This window comes from Podarcis liolepis (genome assembly GCF_965112155.1).
Source record: "Podarcis liolepis genome assembly, chromosome: 8".
Lineage (NCBI taxonomy): Eukaryota > Metazoa > Chordata > Lepidosauria > Squamata > Lacertidae > Podarcis > Podarcis liolepis.
The window spans coordinates 53,176,656-53,194,170 of NC_139560.1; the positions used below are offsets into that span (position 1 = coordinate 53,176,656).

At 42.9% G+C, this 17,515-nt stretch overlaps 1 protein-coding gene across 5 annotated transcripts in view; it reads left to right on the plus strand.

The window, feature by feature from the left end:
- SOCS6 (suppressor of cytokine signaling 6) overlaps positions 1 to 15,691 on the plus strand; it is a 31,956-nt gene extending 16,265 nt beyond the window's left edge. For 4 of the 5 annotated variants that reach the window (XM_083518700.1, XM_083518698.1, XM_083518699.1 and 1 more), the window contains exon 2: positions 7,545 to 15,691. In XM_083518700.1, the coding sequence (XP_083374826.1) occupies positions 7,668 to 9,275 (1,608 nt within the window). In that variant the 5' untranslated portion in view covers positions 7,545 to 7,667 and the 3' untranslated portion in view covers positions 9,276 to 15,691. Of the gene's footprint in view, positions 1 to 3,792; positions 3,872 to 7,544 lie in introns of those variants that run through there. The other variant, XM_083518702.1, reaches the window with a different exon arrangement.
- The last annotated feature ends 1,824 nt before the right edge of the window (positions 15,692 to 17,515 follow it).

Below are 17,515 nucleotides of genomic sequence, written 5' to 3' on the forward strand. Positions count from 1 at the left end.
AGGTTGTAAGAGTTATTAGCTGTGCTGACAGCACTTTTGTTGATAGGCAGATTTTCTAATTCAACCTTCATGTTTCTGAAGTTTGATGTGTCTGAATGTATCAGTATGTTAAATAAGGCATGGAGATGTTTGAAGGCGGAACGGGAAGTTTTCAGATCTTAAGAGAAGAGATGGAAAAGCATTGATCCCCCTCCCTCAATATTTTACAGTCACTTCTGATTTCTTCCTTCTTAACGTCTCATGATTTAATTACTTTTAAATTAAAGTATTTAGGATATAAATTGTATGTTATTTGTAAATCACAATAGGGCAATCCAGATCAAGCCTTTATTTTTCCTTTGAGTTCAGGGAAATCCAGAAGATGGCTAAAGAATATCCAACCTTAAAGGGCTTCAGATAATTTCTGTTCTAAAAGTAAAACAAAAAGATTTAACTCAGATAATGGAAGAGTAGGAAAAAGCACTATGGTAGTTATGCCACTTCTGCAGCAGGCCTGAATGACTTGCACCTTGTGCACCCCCCATTTTCAGGAGAGGAGGTTGCATGCAAAAGGAAGAGGAACTGAGAATATGCTGGCCGATAACTGGTTTTCAATATCATGATATATCACCAGCTAAATATCACAATATCTTTATATATTATGATCTATATCTGCTGTTGTGGTGGGCTTTGGCGGGCCTCGTGGTGACGGGCCCTTTCCATTCCATGATGGCGGAGGGGGTGCAAAGGGTCCCTCTGTACCTCCCCGTAGCATCGCTGTGCTTCCTTGCAGCAGCAGAGGGCCTTTGTCGGAGCTCCCTGTGGCAGTGGAGGGCTTTAAAATTTAAGGTAGTAGATTTAATAAAAAATATTAAATAAACTTCCTTCTGCTTCCACACTAAGAGATCTACTGTCTTTTTCCATGTATAAGTCTAGGTTTGTTCCCTAAAAATAATGTCAAAAATTAGGGGGCATCTTATGCATGGATACATCGTCTCAATTTTCTTAAATCTGAGTCCCAAATAGGGGGCATCTTATACATAGGGGTGTCTTATAGACAGAAAAATACAGTAAGAGAAATCTATGCATGCATAAGCCCCACTGAGTTCAACTAAATTTCTACTTTCCTGGGAGTAAGCCTCATTGAATTCAGTAGGGCTTGCTTGTGAGTAGACACGCATTTGCTTTGCACTGCTTACCAAATACACTTTCCCCATCATTCTCACATAGTACCCAACCTCCCATTTCAGCATAAATCTTCCCTCCATTCCCCACCCACACCAAAGGCCCCCCTCAAAGCCCTCATTCTACCAATCTCTCCCTTTTTATCACAGGGAGGGCAAGCAAGTAAAAAGATAGTTTCCTTTATACAATAAAAAACCCTTTTTGATAGGGAGGAAAGCTGTTTAGGGGGAACCAACAACATAAACACCACCATAAAATAAAACAAACTCTTCCCCCTCTTTTTTTCATTGGTGGGGAAAGAAAAAAATTGCTTTCCAGTTCTTTGCTTGCATTCTTTATATACTTTCTAGCCGTGGGGGGTAGGGGGTGTTCCTCTGCATAATTATCTGAGCCCTAAGTGGAAAGATATTGGTGAAGCATATTGCCTTGTTGAAACACTTTATCACAATGCTATTTCAACACAGGTATTCAACGATATGGTGATTTATTGGGCAGCCCTATTTACATGTAGGCAAAATGGTTGTGACAAGAGTAGTTCTTGGCTTGGAGAAGAAATTTGTTATGACCTGCAAATAAGGTTTCTGAGTATGAACAGTGACACATCTGCAGTGACCTGCTACAATGATGGGAGTCCCAGATTAGCTCTACTGATGTGCCAGCCTTGCTACTGCTTTGCTGTTCTCCATAGGAAAGCTGGAGTGTTAAGTCTCTGCTTCATAATTCCTTATTCAGCAACCAATTGTGTTTTGACATTACATTTAAATTCTCAGACCACTGACAAATCACATTAATGACTGTTAATCTGCCTCAAGAGGCTGATCCACCATAGACATGAGAACTTACGTGTATATTATACAGCATTTTCAATATTAAAACAGAGATAAAGCATAACACAAAAAGTTCTAAAAAGCCTGAGCCAAATACAAAGGGCTGACTCATTGCTGCTGTAATATTGAACCATGGTGTAGCATTACATCTGAACTGGGTGTACTTGCTTTTAATGAAGTCTGATAATGATACAAAGCATAAAATTTAGGACTGCTGCTAAAACTTCCTTGAAATTTGTAATTGTTGCAAATTTCCTCAGAATTATTGTAGAGAAGATAAACAGGAAGCAATGATGAATTTCACTGTAGGGAATTACTCCAGTTGATCAGTATTACTTAATAATTAGAGAGTTGTTTTCAGTTGAACTCTGTTATCTTCTAGGCATATTTTTATTTGTTTACCTGTAGAAGGTCAGTGGGACCTGAACATTCTCAAGGTTAAATACAAAGTCAGTGGCTGACTGTTGCAAGGCCAGAGACAAATCCAATTAAAATAAGTGAGAGTCTTCTCAGTGAAATCAGTAGCTTTAGGTCAGAGCTCTAATTGATTAAATGACGTTTATCTTTGCACAGACAATCTGGTACTTTGCAGCATACACAAGGTTATTCTGCCGCACACTAATTGTGAGAATGTCCTAATCCAGAATACTTGCTCTTGAATCCTTTTAGAGTTATTAATGAAGTAAGATAAGTGTTGTGTAATTATTCCATATGAAGTAGTTTGCAGATCACACTATAAGTGCTGTAGAAATCAATTTAGTCATATTTTCTGAATCTTTTACATTAAATAAATTGGCTGCCTGGAGATAAAGACTAATATCCCAAAACAGAAGTAGATCTCCCCCCCCCCCCAAAAAAATTTAAATCTCAAATACAGTGTAAGATGTAGAAGATTTGACACGACAATTTGGAGTCCGTTACACTTTTTCAGCTTCTATGATTGCTCCACAAGTACTGGAAATTTACTTAGGCTGCAATTGAAAGCACACTTATTAGTGAGTATTCCCTCTTGAACAGACCTTTACTTTCTTCTGAATAAAGTTTCCTAGGGTTTCACTGATAGTATGTTGCAGTAAGAAATGTTTGTGTGTCAGATATTTTATTTAGAATTTAATGTTTCTAATTTCAAATGCTTTAAAGCAAAACATGAAAATAGGTATAATAAACAGTAAAAGCTACTTTATCAGTACAACTAAAAAATAAAATAAAAGCTATACTGAAAATATGTAAGAATAAAATGTCAGTTTGAAGGACTATTAATGCAAAGGCTAAATTAACCACAGTGTTGGTGCGATTTTGTAAAGGTTCAACAAAAACTGAAGGTTATTAGAAATGACAAATTAAAATGAAATGTTTAGATACAAAGTTTTCTTTTATAAAGGGCATTGGTTTTACTTTTCTAGAATATCAGATGTGCAGTCTTTCCACTAATAAAAACTTGCTCAGTGGGAAGCTATTATTGTGTACTTTCCAGAATAGTGCTATTAGATACTTGTCAAATGGGTATCCAAGCAATAAATGTGTTAATCTGGTATCAAAGGTCGTTGTTTAGAGTTCTAGTCTTGCTGGAAAATCTGGAAGCTGAACACTAAAGCTGCATGCAAAAATGGTGTCCTAAGTGTATAGTTAAGATATTTCAGACAAAAATACATAAGAAGAAATCCTAGAATGTTGTCTATTCAAAATGCATAATCCTTCCTTTAATGACTCTGAAAAATTAATACTTACTCTTAGTGGAACAGTTAATAAGAAAATTGAACTACGTTCAAAAACTACATGTTTACAGCTACCCTACCCCTTGTCCTTGGAAGCTTTATAAGAAGCTGCTGCAGGAGATGGATTGCGAAAAACATCATGGGAGGAGTGTTTCTTGCGCTAAGGTGAAACTGGTGTGCATAATGTGCATTTTTAGCTCATACAGACTTTATTTTGGGTTTCTTTCTAGACTTTGGGAGCTGAGTTCATGCTGAATTCACATAACAGTTACCAATATCAGAGGCACAGGTAGCAAATCATAACATATGCAGGAAGGAGATTCCTAGCACAAGGTGAATCGTATTGCACTAAATGTGGGCTGGCCAGTTGCCAGTAAAATAGTAACTCATGATGGGAGATACCGTATTTTTCGCCCCATAAGACGCACTTTTTCCTCTCCAAAAATGAAGAGGAAATCGGGGGTGCGTCTTATGGGGCGAATGCCTGCAAGCCTCGCGCCCTCGGCAGGAGGTCCCACCGGGTGCGCGAGGCTTGGGGCGGCAGCCTGTCGCCCGAAGCACGGGGAGCCCTCGGGAGGGCTCCCCCTGCTTCGGGCGAGTGTCTGCAAGCCTGGCGCACCCGGCAGGAGGTCCCACCGGGTGCGCCAGGCTTGGGGCGGCAGCGGACTGCTTGCGCGCACCTAGAAGCTAGCAGTCCGCTGCCGCCCCAAGCCTGGCGCACCCGGCAGGAGGTCCCACCGGGCGCGCCAGGCTTGGGGCGGCAGCGGACTGCTAGCTTCTTGGTGCGCGCAAGCAGTCCGCTGCCGCCCCAAGCCTGGCGCACCCGGCAGGGGGTGCGCGAGGCTTGGGGCGGCAGCGGACTGCTTGCGCGCACCTAGAAGCTAGCAGTCCGCTGCCGCCCCAAGCCTGGCGCACCCGGCAGGAGGTCCCACCGGGCGCGCCAGGCTTGGGGCGGCAGCGGACTGCTAGCTTCTTGGTGCGCGCAAGCAGTCCGCTGCCGCCCCAAGCCTGGCGCACCCGGGAGGGGGTGCGCGAGGCTTGGGGCGGCAGCGGACTGCTTGCGCGCACCTAGAAGCTAGCAGTCCGCTGCCGCCCCAAGCCTGGCGCACCCGGCAGGAGGTCCCACCGGGTGCGCCAGGCTTGGGGCGGCAGCGGACTGCTAGCTTCTAGGTGCGCGCTAGCAGTCCGCTGCCGCCCCAAGCCTGGCGCACCCGGCAGGAGGTCCCACCGGGCGCGCCAGGCTTGGGGCGGCAGCGGACTGCTTGCGCGCACCTAGAAGCTAGCAGTCCGCTGCCGCCCCAAGCCTGGCGCACCCGCAGGAGGTCCCACCGGGTGCGCCAGGCTTGGGGCGGCAGCGGACTGCTAGCTTCTAGGTGCGCGCAAGCAGTCCGCTGCCGCCCCAAGCCTGGCGCGCCCGGTGGGACCTCCTGCCGGGTGCGCCAGGCTTGGGGCGGCAGCGGACTGCTTGCGCGCACCAAGAAGCTAGCAGTCCGCTGCCGCCCCAAGCCTGGCGCACCCGGCAGGAGGTCCCACCGGGCGCGCCAGGCTTGGGGCGGCAGCGGACTGCTTGCGCGCACCTAGAAGCTAGCAGTCCGCTGCCGCCCCAAGCCTGGCGCACCCGGCAGGAGGTCCCACCGGGTGCGCCAGGCTTGGGGCGGCAGCGGACTGCTAGCTTCTAGGTGCGCGCAAGCAGTCCGCTGCCGCCCCAAGCCTGGCGCACCCGGCAGGGGGTGCGCGAGGCTTGGGGCGGCAGCGGACTGCTTGCGCGCACCAAGAAGCTAGCAGTCCGCTGCCGCCCCAAGCCTGGCGCACCCGGCAGGAGGTCCCACCGGGCGCGCCAGGCTTGGGGCGGCAGCGGACTGCTTGCGCACACCTAGAAGCTAGCAGTCCGCTGCCGCCCCAAGCCTGGCGCACCCGGCAGGAGGTCCCACCGGGTGCGCCAGGCTTGGGGCGGCAGCGGACTGCTAGCTTCTAGGTGCGCGCAAGCAGTCCGCTGCCGCCCCAAGCCTGGCGCACCCGGCAGGGGGTGCGCGAGGCTTGGGGCGGCAGCGGACTGCTTGCGCGCACCAAGAAGCTAGCAGTCCGCTGCCGCCCCAAGCCTGGCGCACCCGGCAGGAGGTCCCACCGGGCGCGCCAGGCTTGGGGCGGCAGCGGACTGCTAGCTTCTAGGTGCGCGCAAGCAGTCCGCTGCCGCCCCAAGCCTGGCGCACCTGGCAGGAGGTCCCACCGGGTGCGCCAGGCTTGGGGCGGCAGCGGACTGCTAGCTTCTAGGTGCGCGCAAGCAGTCCGCTGCCGCCCCAAGCCTGGCGCACCCGGTGGGACCTCCTGCCAGGTGCGCCAGGCTTGGGGCGGCAGCGGACTGCTTGCGCGCACCTAGAAGCTAGCAGTCCGCTGCCGCCCCAAGCCTGGCGCACCCGGTGGGACCTCCTGCCGGGTGCGCCAGGCTTGGGGCGGCAGCGGACTGCTTGCACGCACCTAGAAGCTTGGGGTGCACTGAGCTCAGCACGCCCCAAGCTCCTGGTATAGCGCAGCGATCCGCTAGCCCTGGGAGAGCCCCGCGGCTCTCCCAGGGCTAGCGGACTGCTTGCCGGCACGCAGAAGCTTGGGGCGCGCTGACCTCAGCTTGCCCCAAGCTTCTGGATTAGCGCAGGAGTCCGCTAGCCCTGGGAGAGGCGCCCGGCTCTCCCACGCTAGCGGAGACCTTGCCTGCACGCAGAAGCTTGGGGCGCGCTGAGCTCCGCACGCCCCAAGCTCCTGGTGTAGCGCAGCGCACCTGGGGGGGAAATAAATTTTTTTCCCTTTATTTCCCTCCCAAAAATCTAGGTGCGTCTTATGGGCCGGTGCGTCTTATGGGGCGAAAAATACGGTATATTCTTCCTGTTCTGCAGTTGAATAGCTTCTATTGAGTTCTTAAGGAGAAAGTAAGAGATTGCAATTAGTGAATTCATTAAGGCTCACAAAAGGCAGGAGTAGAAGCCAGGCTTTCCTTATATCAGTGCTGCCATTGATTATATAGAAGTGTACAGCTAATGTTGACTCAGTGTTAAAAGAGGAAAGAAAGCTCTTTACCTACTCTGTAAACCTGCAATGCCTAGACTAGAGGAGTCATCAGTAATGTGTCATTGTATATTGCACGATCCGTTCATGGAAACCTGATATCTACATTTTCTTCTTTCTTTACTCACCCCTTGCGGGAAGTGTTTATAAAACTGGACATTCTCAGAGTATGCACCTTCTACAGAAAAGGAGAGTCATGAAAGATACTCAGTTTCTTTCAAAATGTGAACAGAAGGGGTCTGCTGTAATTTTAATCCAAAGCTTAAGCCTCAAAAGACTGATCAGCCAACAAATCAAAGATGAATACAATAAAAAATATATAATATAGTTTGCAAATAAAAATGGCATATGATAGTATGTTGATACACTGAGGTCCAGCACCGAGGGCCTTCTGGCGGTTCCCTCACTGCGAGAAGCCAAGTTACAGGGAACCAGGCAGAGGGCCTTCTTGGTAGTGGCGCCCTCCCTGTGGAACGCCCTCCCACCAGATGTCAAAGAGAACAACAACTACCAGACTTTTAGAAGACATCTGAAGGCAGCCCTCTTTAGGGAAGCTTTTAATGTTTGATGTAACATAGTATTTTAATATTCTTTTGGAAGCCGCCCAGAGTGGCTGGGGAAACCCAGCCAGATGGGTGGGGTATAAATAATAAATTATTATTATTATATTATTATTATTATATTTCTTTAAGCTTATACTTTGGTTATGTAGATCTCTTTACCATTGCTGTAGTGTAAATAATGTGTCTTTCCAAATCTTTATTTCTCCTCTTCCCCACAGGAAATGGGACTTCGAAGTTAAATGAGACTGGATAACGCACATCAATGAAGAAGCTCCTGCATTACATGCTTTAGGGGCAGAACTTCAGAAGAGTCAATCTGCCAGATTTGCTGTACTTTCATAATGAAGAAAATTAGTCTCAAGACCATTCGTAAGTCTTTTAATTTAAATAAGAGCAAAGATGAAAGTGACTTCGTTGTAGTTGCACAGCCATCGTTAAATGATTTTGGAAAAGATGACTCCTTGTTTGGTAGCTGCTATGGTAAAGATTTGCCGAGTTGTGACATCAACAGTGAAGATGAGAAAGGTGGAAAAAACAGATCGAAGAGTGAAAGCTTAATGGGTACGTTAAAGAGGCGGCTTTCAGCAAAACAGAAGCAGAAAGGCGGCAAAGGTAGCACGCCATCTGTTAGCTCTGCTGATGACGACACCTTCTCTTCTTCTTCTGCTCCAATAACCTTCAAAGATGTGAGAGCTCAGAGACCTCTTAGATCTACATCCCTCCGAAATCACCATTATAGCCCAACTCCGTGGCCACTTCGTCCAACAAACTCAGAAGAAACATGTATAAAAATGGAAGTGAAAGTAAAGGCCTTGGTCCACTCCTCAAATCCAAGCCCTGCACTGAATGGTGTTCGCAAAGATTTCCATGACTTGCAGTCCGACAGTGTGTTCCAGGAACAAAACAATGCATTGAAAAGTACAGAATCTCAGAATGGAGATTTGCATCTCCATATTGATGAACATGTGCCTGTAGTTATTGGACTTATGCCTCAGGACTACATTCAGTATACTGTGCCTTTAGATGAGGGAATGTATCCTTTGGAAGGATCACGTAGTTACTGTTTGGATAGTTCCTCACCCATGGAAGTTTCGACGGTTTCTTCTCAAATGGGTGGCAGTGCATTTCACGAAGAAGAGGGTCCAGTGAGTCAAGATGTAGTAGTTACCCCAGATATCTTTGTTGACCAGGCAGTGAGTGGTTTATTAATTGGTACCACAGGAGTCATGTTGCAAAGCTCTAGAGTCAATCACAGTGATGTTCCTCCGCTCTCTCCGTTGCTACCTCCAATACAGAATAATCAAATCCAAAGGAACTTTAATGGCCTAAACGCCACAGATGTCCATGTGGCTGAAAGTATGCGTTGCCATTTGAATTTTGATCCTAACTCTGCACCTGGAGTTGGAAGAGTTTATGATTCTGTACAAAACAGTGGCCCTATGGTTGTGACCAGCCTCACAGAAGAACTGAAAAAACTTGCAAAGCAAGGGTGGTACTGGGGCCCAATTACACGATGGGAAGCAGAAGGAAAATTGGCCAATGTTCCTGATGGCTCGTTTCTTGTACGAGATAGCTCTGATGACCGCTATCTTTTAAGTTTGAGTTTCCGTTCCCATGGGAAAACTCTTCATACAAGAATTGAGCATTCAAATGGCAGATTTAGCTTTTATGAACAACCAGATGTGGAGGGACATACGTCTATAGTTGATCTCATTGAACACTCCATCAGGGACTCTGAAAATGGAGCATTTTGCTATTCAAGGTCTCGATTGCCTGGATCTACAACTTACCCAGTCAGACTGACCAATCCAGTATCTCGTTTTATGCAGGTGCGCTCGTTGCAGTATCTGTGTCGCTTTGTTATACGCCAGTATACCAGAATAGATCTGATTCAGAAACTGCCTTTGCCAAACAAAATGAAGGATTATTTACAAGAAAAGCACTACTGAAGGCTTATGGGAACCTTGCATCTTGCACTTTGGGAACAACAACAAAATAAAATAAAGAAGAGAGATTGAAATACCGTTTACAAACTTTAATTGCTATCAGTCTTTTGCTGCCATAATTTCATTTTGTGCATAAAGAAGGGTAATTCATTTTTATTTGTTTAATGGGTGGTCTGGGTTTTATGTTTTAAAATAATGATCTCAGCATATTTTTTTTAGGAGAGTGAATAGCTATCTTTCATTCAGTGTGCAAAATAATCACAATGTGAATGATAAAAAGTTTTCCTAAAACTCCCCATCTCCTTTGCTGCTAATCCACTGTGATTTTTATGCATTTGAAGCACATTTCATGTGTTTTCAACCATAAGTAAAAGTTGACACTTGATGGGATATGTTTTGTCTTTTTCAAACAGCCTGGTTTTGTTTTGTTTTGAATTTTAAAAAAGTGGAAAAATTGTGCTGGTATACAGAATTTAGATGTATGCTGAGAAAGATTTCCCAGTATCCTAATTAAAAACATAAAGTTAACTGTAGGCTGGAGGGAATGTGTGACGCAACAGTTATGCAACATATGTTTTGAAAGCCTCCTTTCTCCTAAACTAGTTTCAAAGATTGTATATATTGTTTTGCGCTTTTTTTGTTAATTCTTAACCATTTTTTTAAGTTTTAAAAACAGCCTTTCAAAACAGACTTGGGGGAAAATATTGCTAGTATTGTGTATTTAGACAAAAGTTAATGTAAATCAGAGGCCATTTTTAAAAAACTATTTGATATCCCTGTAAAACTGATTTTGACTAAGCTATGGTAGCACATGGTCGGATAACTGAAATCTATCCTTTTTCGGATAATTTCAACATAGTGGGTTCTTTGCCGGTAGGATTTTAAAAGTTATTATTTGACCAGAAGATCTAAACATTACCCCATATTTCCTGCAAAATTGAGACATCATCTAGCCAAAGTTAAGCCAATTCAAATTTAATTAATTTCATAGATGAGTTATGCACATGCTTAAATTTCTCCCATAGAAACTGATGGGATTAGCAAGTACTTAACTTTGCTAGATAATGCCCTTAAATGTTTTTTTATTTGCTTAGCATACATTTTCCATCATTATATTCATTTCAATATGTAAGATGGGAAGAGAATAAATTAAAATTATCCCCAAAGTTTCATTTTTAAAAAACCTTGCATGTTTTGAAATTAAGACTGAATTGATTACATTATGGCGTAATCCCTATAGGAAATATTCCAGTGCATTACCAGACTCATTTCTGCTTAGTCTTATTCAAAACAAGGAAAAGCAGTTCCATTTAATATGCGAGATATGGGAAAATCCTGCACTAGGTTTTGCAGAGGAAGATAGATTTACATAGTTTACACAATGGATCCAATCCAAAAGTTGGTTCTGTAGAAACCAGCAGGAGAAGTTGCTGCTGGACCTAAATGTAACTAACTTTGGATTGGGGCCATTAAGATTTGTACTCATGGGACTGCTTCTACCGAGCATTATATGGTGGAAAGGAAGTATTCCTGTTTGCATTAAGGAAAGCTCTAGTTAATCAAAATGTTAGCAAGCAGGAAAATGAACTCTGAAATTTCTGGAGAAAAAAAAAAGTAGTATTTTGGAGGCTAGTTTGTAGGTTACAAAATTTATTTTGTGCCATTTTCAAATGTCTTGTTTTAGTTTTATGTTTTTCCTCCTGTCCTCTGAAAGATATGGCCATTAGTAATTTTCTTTTTCATCTTCCCATCTCAAAAATTTGAATACGTTTCTGTTTAGTGAAAAAATATTAAAGGGTGATAAAGTTTTGAAAAATCTTCGTTTCTGGATAATTCTCTATTGCTTGTTCTACCTAGCCTTTTTTGTGCTCTGAATGAGTTTATAATATTAAAGTACAGTGTTGCTGCAAGGTGCTGCAATGGTGCCACATCCTGGGTTGCCTGAATCGATATGCTAAACTTCTATTTTTAAAAAAAATATTTTTAGATCATAGTGTTTAAAAAGAATATCAGAGGCAAAGCATGACTTTTGCTGTGGGAGTGAGAGGTGGAAGTGTCTCTCTTGCCCAGTTAAAATAGGTTCTGAGGTGTGGGGAGTATTTAGAGAGATGTATTCTTAAATTCCTGAGCAAAGTATTCATGTGTGTCACTTACTGGCTTTGCCATCCTGATATTTATGCAAAATCTTCATTTGGTTTTCTGATTTTTACCCCCAAAGCAAGACTACAAATTTTATACACAAAAGGCACAATAATATATACTATGGTACAGTGTTTTGAGTCTGAGGAAGAAAGAAGTAATTCATTTTATACAATAGGAAGCATACTTGTTAGCTTAATACCCTTGTCATTTGGGGGGTGGGTGCGGGGTATTTCCCCTTCAAATGCAAAAATAAAATAAAAATCTGTGTGGTTGGAGTAAAAACATTTCCTGGAATAATAATCTGTATTATGGCAAAGGTCAAAAGTAAACATTATCCTGGTGTCTAAACTCTAAATAATGATGTTACGAGTTATGATGGTATTACAGTTCCATATGAGTTGTATATTTAGATCTCTAATGTTCCAGTCATATTGCTGTTCTGAGACAGCATGAACGTGCATGCTGCATTCCTTCTCATACTCTCTTCAGTTCATTTGTATTGAAAACAGGTTTTCAGAGGTGGTTCTTGCAATGCTGACCGATTAGCTTTTCACCGCTTTCCTCTTTGCTCTTGTAGCACAGTTCTACAGGAGCAGCTGCTTTCTTCCACTGTGCAGTTTAGTGGACTTGGGGAAGACATATGGCAACCTATAGTCATATACTCCATAAAAGTATTAAATTGTTAGATCTGCCTTTGCCCTTCTCGTTGCTAGGCCTTCATCTTCTAGCAAGCCAACCTCTCATCAGCTAGAGCAGCAACCCCAATGCATACACTTTCCCTCAAACACATCTGGGCTAAGCAAGCGGTCCAGCTGGAAAAACTGCCCAGTAGAAGCAGCTATTTTATCTTTTGCTGCTGACAGCTACCTAGGAAATGCCTGAGCGTGGATGAGCAGACATAATTGCAGCATTGATGCTGGCATTTTGTTTCTGCTCTGAATGGTCCTGAAGCAAGTGACCAAGCTTGTTCAGGAGGTGGGGAAACATTTAAACTGTAATCCAACACCATCTGCCCTGGAGGATCTTCTGGCCCAAAACTGCTTAGGACAATAAGACAGACAGAATGAGTGGCTTCTGCTCTATGTATTTCCAAGCTTCAGTTTGGCATTTGGGGGCAATTGCTCCTTGAGGTGAGTTGCACCCATGTATTACATAAAGGAATGAGTACATTTCAACTGAATGATTCCATTGAAAACACTTTTTGAATTGCCTTTATTGCTCTGTTCTTTGTACTTCATAGGATGGACATATCTCATTGCCACAAAGATCTATGTGTTATATTCAGTCACATTTTTGTGCGTTTTAACTGGTTGCCTAAATGGCCTGCTCATATGTTCAGTGTAATAACAGAGCTTATGCAAGACTTCATAACAACCTCCAACAAAAACATAGTCTGCTAGAAAGCAGAAGCCCCTGTTCACAGTTGCTGTTGAGTTTCTCCCATGTGACATTGCTCATGCCGATAGATTACTCCTGCAAGCTGTTAATCTGAGTCATGTTTAAATTGCATTTAACACATAGTGCATTCTTAGATTGACAGTTTATAACACTGAAGGAAAGGGACACTCTATAAAGTTTTGGGAGAACTACATCAGTCAAGCTGCTCAGCATTTGTGTTAACCTGTTGAGGTAATTTCCTAAAGTTTTCTTACTATTCTATAAACAAACGGCATAGATTACATATCAACGTTTTTCAGCAGAAATAATAAACAACTTCTGGGAGGGTTGGTGGAATACTTACGCTTGGTTAAGATGAAAAACACTATTGCCTCTGCACTAGCATAGCTTGGTTAATAACTGCAGTTTAAACATGCTAATACTATAAGCAGAAAAGGCTATTGCAGATTGGCAGGAAAAACAGTGGTGTAAAATTAGACCGATAACAAGTTCATGATAAAAATAAGACAAAGAACTAATTAATTTGTATGGAGAAAGCAAATGAAGTCCGTAACATAGGAAGTTTGTCCACACTGACTGGTAGGGACTCTTGAGGGTTTCAGGCAGGGGTCCCTCCAAGCCCTGGGGATGCCAGGGATTGAACTCCTGCAGGCAGGGCTCCACCACGGAGCTCTGGCCTTCCCTGGTGGGAGTGCATCACTTTAAAACAAAACTACTGATTACATTTTTCTGAGGGCAATAGCTGTATTTTTCAGATAGGTTTCGAGAAAGCAAATGTGAACTGCAGCGGTGATTTCTGAGCTTACAATGAGTAGACTGTGGTGTAAGAAACAAAGGGAACAATCCAGTTTGACGGACCTCCACATATAGACAATAGGATCCAAAAGCCCGAGACCCCAACAGGTCAGTATGTGGTGCCTCTGGCAGTCTGGCACCTGCATACTTCGTGTTGGTTGCAGTGCCAGCAGAGGGCCTCTGTAGCCAGTGTGTCCAACTGCTTGCTGCTCCTTCCTTTCTCAGATGTGGACTTTAAAGCCTGAGACCCTTAGAACTCCCTCTCTGGTGTGTTCCCAATGGGCTGCGAGCACACAAAAGCTGAAGCAGACAGCTGTGCACCTGTGCTGCTCTTCCTTCAGAGGGATGGGCGAGACTTCTTTAAACTAGTCTACCCTCTTGCAGCACTATGGTTTCAATAATAAAGGGATTTTTTTTGTTTCAAAGATTGTATTACAAGCCTTTAATAGATTTCTTCTGTTGTTACAGCAAAAGCACCTGACAGTGCTGCTGAGATGTGCCTGCCTTGTTTCTTTGCTGCCTTTAATAGGCTGTGAAATAACATCTGCACATTGGATATTTTCAAACCTGGGGTACTCAAGACTAGAGAGAGATAGCTTACATGCACAATACAGTGTAACGGTGATTCTGGCATATCAGTCCACGGGAAATAGACATATTTTCCTTTCTTCACTTGTGAGGATACTCCAGTACTGTAAATCTGGCTTGCAATCATAGCAACAAAGTCTCCCTGAATTTTTGCCTTTAAGGCCTTCCCCTTACACTTTCTGTTTTAGATCTTCATTAAGCAGACACACAGGCAACAAATATTCTTAACAGACCCACTGTTCAAGTGTAGTTACATGACCAGCTAAGACCAGCTAATTTTTGTCAGACGCTTCGTACGTTTAGATCTTCTAAGAGTAACATCCTACATCTGCAGAAGATGTTTACTCAAACCCAGCTTTCTTCTGTGGTGAATATAGTATTTTTGAATTAGGAAAGGTGGTAGCGCAGCTCTGAGCCCATTCCACAGCCTCAGTAGGAGCAGCAAAAATGAAGTTGGGGCAGCTCTTTCAAAACTCTTCCAGATTGTGCTGCTGGGGGGGCGGGGAGAAGAAGGAAAGGTCGGATCAGTGTCTGTGAGGGTCAGAGCATTTTTTTATAGTGGTGTAGAGAAGGAAGACCCTAGCAAAACTGATAATTCATATGAAGCTTGAAGTATTTCCCCTAACAATGTTTGAGTACGTTGCATATTTTCTAACTTGAGGCAAGTGATTCTTGGAGAGGGAGGAAATTCAACCAGAACTTTACTTACCCTCCCCTTGTAATTCTGTCCATTATGTTCTGGTCCCAGGAGATCAAGTCCTGCAAACCCAGGAGAGTCTTTGTTTTCAAAATCCCCAGGTTATCTTTAATATTCATGTCAAGGTGCTTATCTCCATATGAACTCTTACTGCTGAACTTTGCAGAACATGCAGTTTTTTCGTACAAATTCATTTCTTAAATGTGTAAATATTGGAACTGTTAAGTGAAACCAAAATACCAGCAATATATTGACTGTGAATTCCAGTAAGGAAGGGTCTTCAGCTATATAACTTTCAAATTTTAAGCTAAAATATGGTCACATCAGCAATTGCTAATATTGTATCTTTGAATACTACAAAAATATATATGAAAGACATGCTCTTTGACAAAGATGGGATAGACCTTAAAATGACAAAATACTGTAGAGTTTGATGTATTTGGAGAATAGTCCAAACTCTTTATGCCAATAATGGGATGGGGCAGAAATTCTTATAGAATTTTGTACTACTACATATTGGGTTAAATAATTTTTATAGTGGTGATGGAGTGCCATGAAATTAATACTTAAAATCCAGATTGCTGTAGTTTACACTTTTCTGTATGTTTCCAACTGAGTGTGCATTATTTGTATTAAGCACACAACAGAATGAATTATCCAAAGTCCATTGATTTTAAATGTGTTTTGGTTTGTTAAAAAGATTATAGTAATTTCTTGCACATTTTTTGAAAAATTGTATAAGGATTTATGTATCTGCTTCTAGATACGGTGTGTAAATAAAAAAAACATTCACAAAAAATAATCTGTGGTGTATATTTTAGTAAAATGAAGATAATCATTCAGTAAAGTTAATATCTGAAAACTCTCACCAGTTTTCCTCATTTGCTGGTTCCAGTTTGCGTTTACAAATGGAAAAACCCTTCTCATTTAATGAATTCCAAACCTTTTACAGATTTGCATATGCCCAGGCAAAGTAGGTGTAATTTTTTTTTAAAAAAAGGACAACACAGTAGCTAAGAGGCAAGTTAGTGAAACTCTACAAGACTTTAGCACAGGAACACCATACTATTCCTTGCTAAAGGCACGCTGCTATTTGAGTTTTCTATCAGTTTTGAAGTGTGGCAGGGCCACTCAAAAATAAAGTTGTGGTTTATAAACAATAGCTGCAATAAAGTATAAATGTATGTTAATTAAAATAAAGTAATTTAAAATACGAAAACCCACAAAATAGGGCATGGGCCTGTAAGATTCAAGATCTATGGAAACTGGAAGGGAAGAGTGAATTGGACTGCACACAAAAAATAAGTATCCTAGAGAGAAGACTGGAGATGGATTATGTTTAAAAAAAAATATTTTAAAGAAGCCGTTCACACTCATATACAGAGATATTTTAGGTATAATGAAAGGGGAGCACTTTCTCTTTCACCTGCCTTACCTGCTATATAGCTGTGAAATGGCATGTAAGCAGCTAGCGCTATATGGTACAGCAGCGTGGGAAAGAAAAAGTGTTCTAAGAAGTTAAGAGCCCTGCTGGATCAGACCAAGCCCCACCTAGTTCAACATTCTGTTATCACAGTTCTCTGAGAAACCCTGGAAGCAGGACCTGAGTGCAACAATGGGAGTCCACTTACAATTCCCAGAAACTATATTCGCAGACACAACTGCCTCTGGCATTGGAAGCAGGGAACATAGCCATGCTTCTGAAACTTCCTCCATCTGAAGCCCGAATGGTGCACACACAAATTGCTACAGGATGGTTGTAACCTCCACTTGGGGGTTGTGAGGATACACCACAACATTTTATTATGGTGGTCCCACTTCTTAGGTCACAACAAGAAACATAATAAACATGTTGGTGGAACTTTCTAGGGCCTATTTGTATCATTGCACTTAAGCTGATAAAGGACCATGTAATAGGGAGAGAGATGTCTTCACAAATGTGGTCGCAACTGATTTTCAAAGGGACTGCATTGCCAAGGTAGTTCTAATTAGCATTTAAGGATATCAATATAAGAAAGGCAGAAGGCTAACAGTGCAAGTATCTACACTGCGGTAAGCCCCATTGAATTCAATGAGCCTCCCAGGGTAAGTGTGTATAGGATTTCAGTCTTACTCTGCAGTGCATCTAATTATGCATACTCAAGTTCTGTCGATTCTAGTGGGAAGTAAAGGTTTGCCGTGTTGCAGAATTGGTTTTCTTTTAAAAGCCTTTTAATTATAGCTGCAGCGTGGAAGAGTAGTGTGAAGAGGAATATAGATGAGATGGTCTCTTTGACAGGCTTGGTTGGATGTTTGCAAATTACCGAAGCAGGCTTAAGTCGCCCTCTCCCAACACGAATTCATGTGGGTGGCAGAGGTATTTCAGTTTGAAGGGGAGGGGTGATTTTAGATGTTCCCATTAAAATATATGGTAGAGAATTCATTTCCAAAACTTACTATACGTTGGGAATTAAGCTATCAGCAGCTTTGCAAAATGTGGGAATCCACAATTTGCTCACCTAGGTTTAAACCCTTTGGGCAACTTGGTCCTGTCTTCCTTGCCATTAATCTGCCAGTTTCACTTTACTGAATTGACATATACACACATGCCAGTGGGCTTCCTCTTTTTCCTTCTAAGATTGGC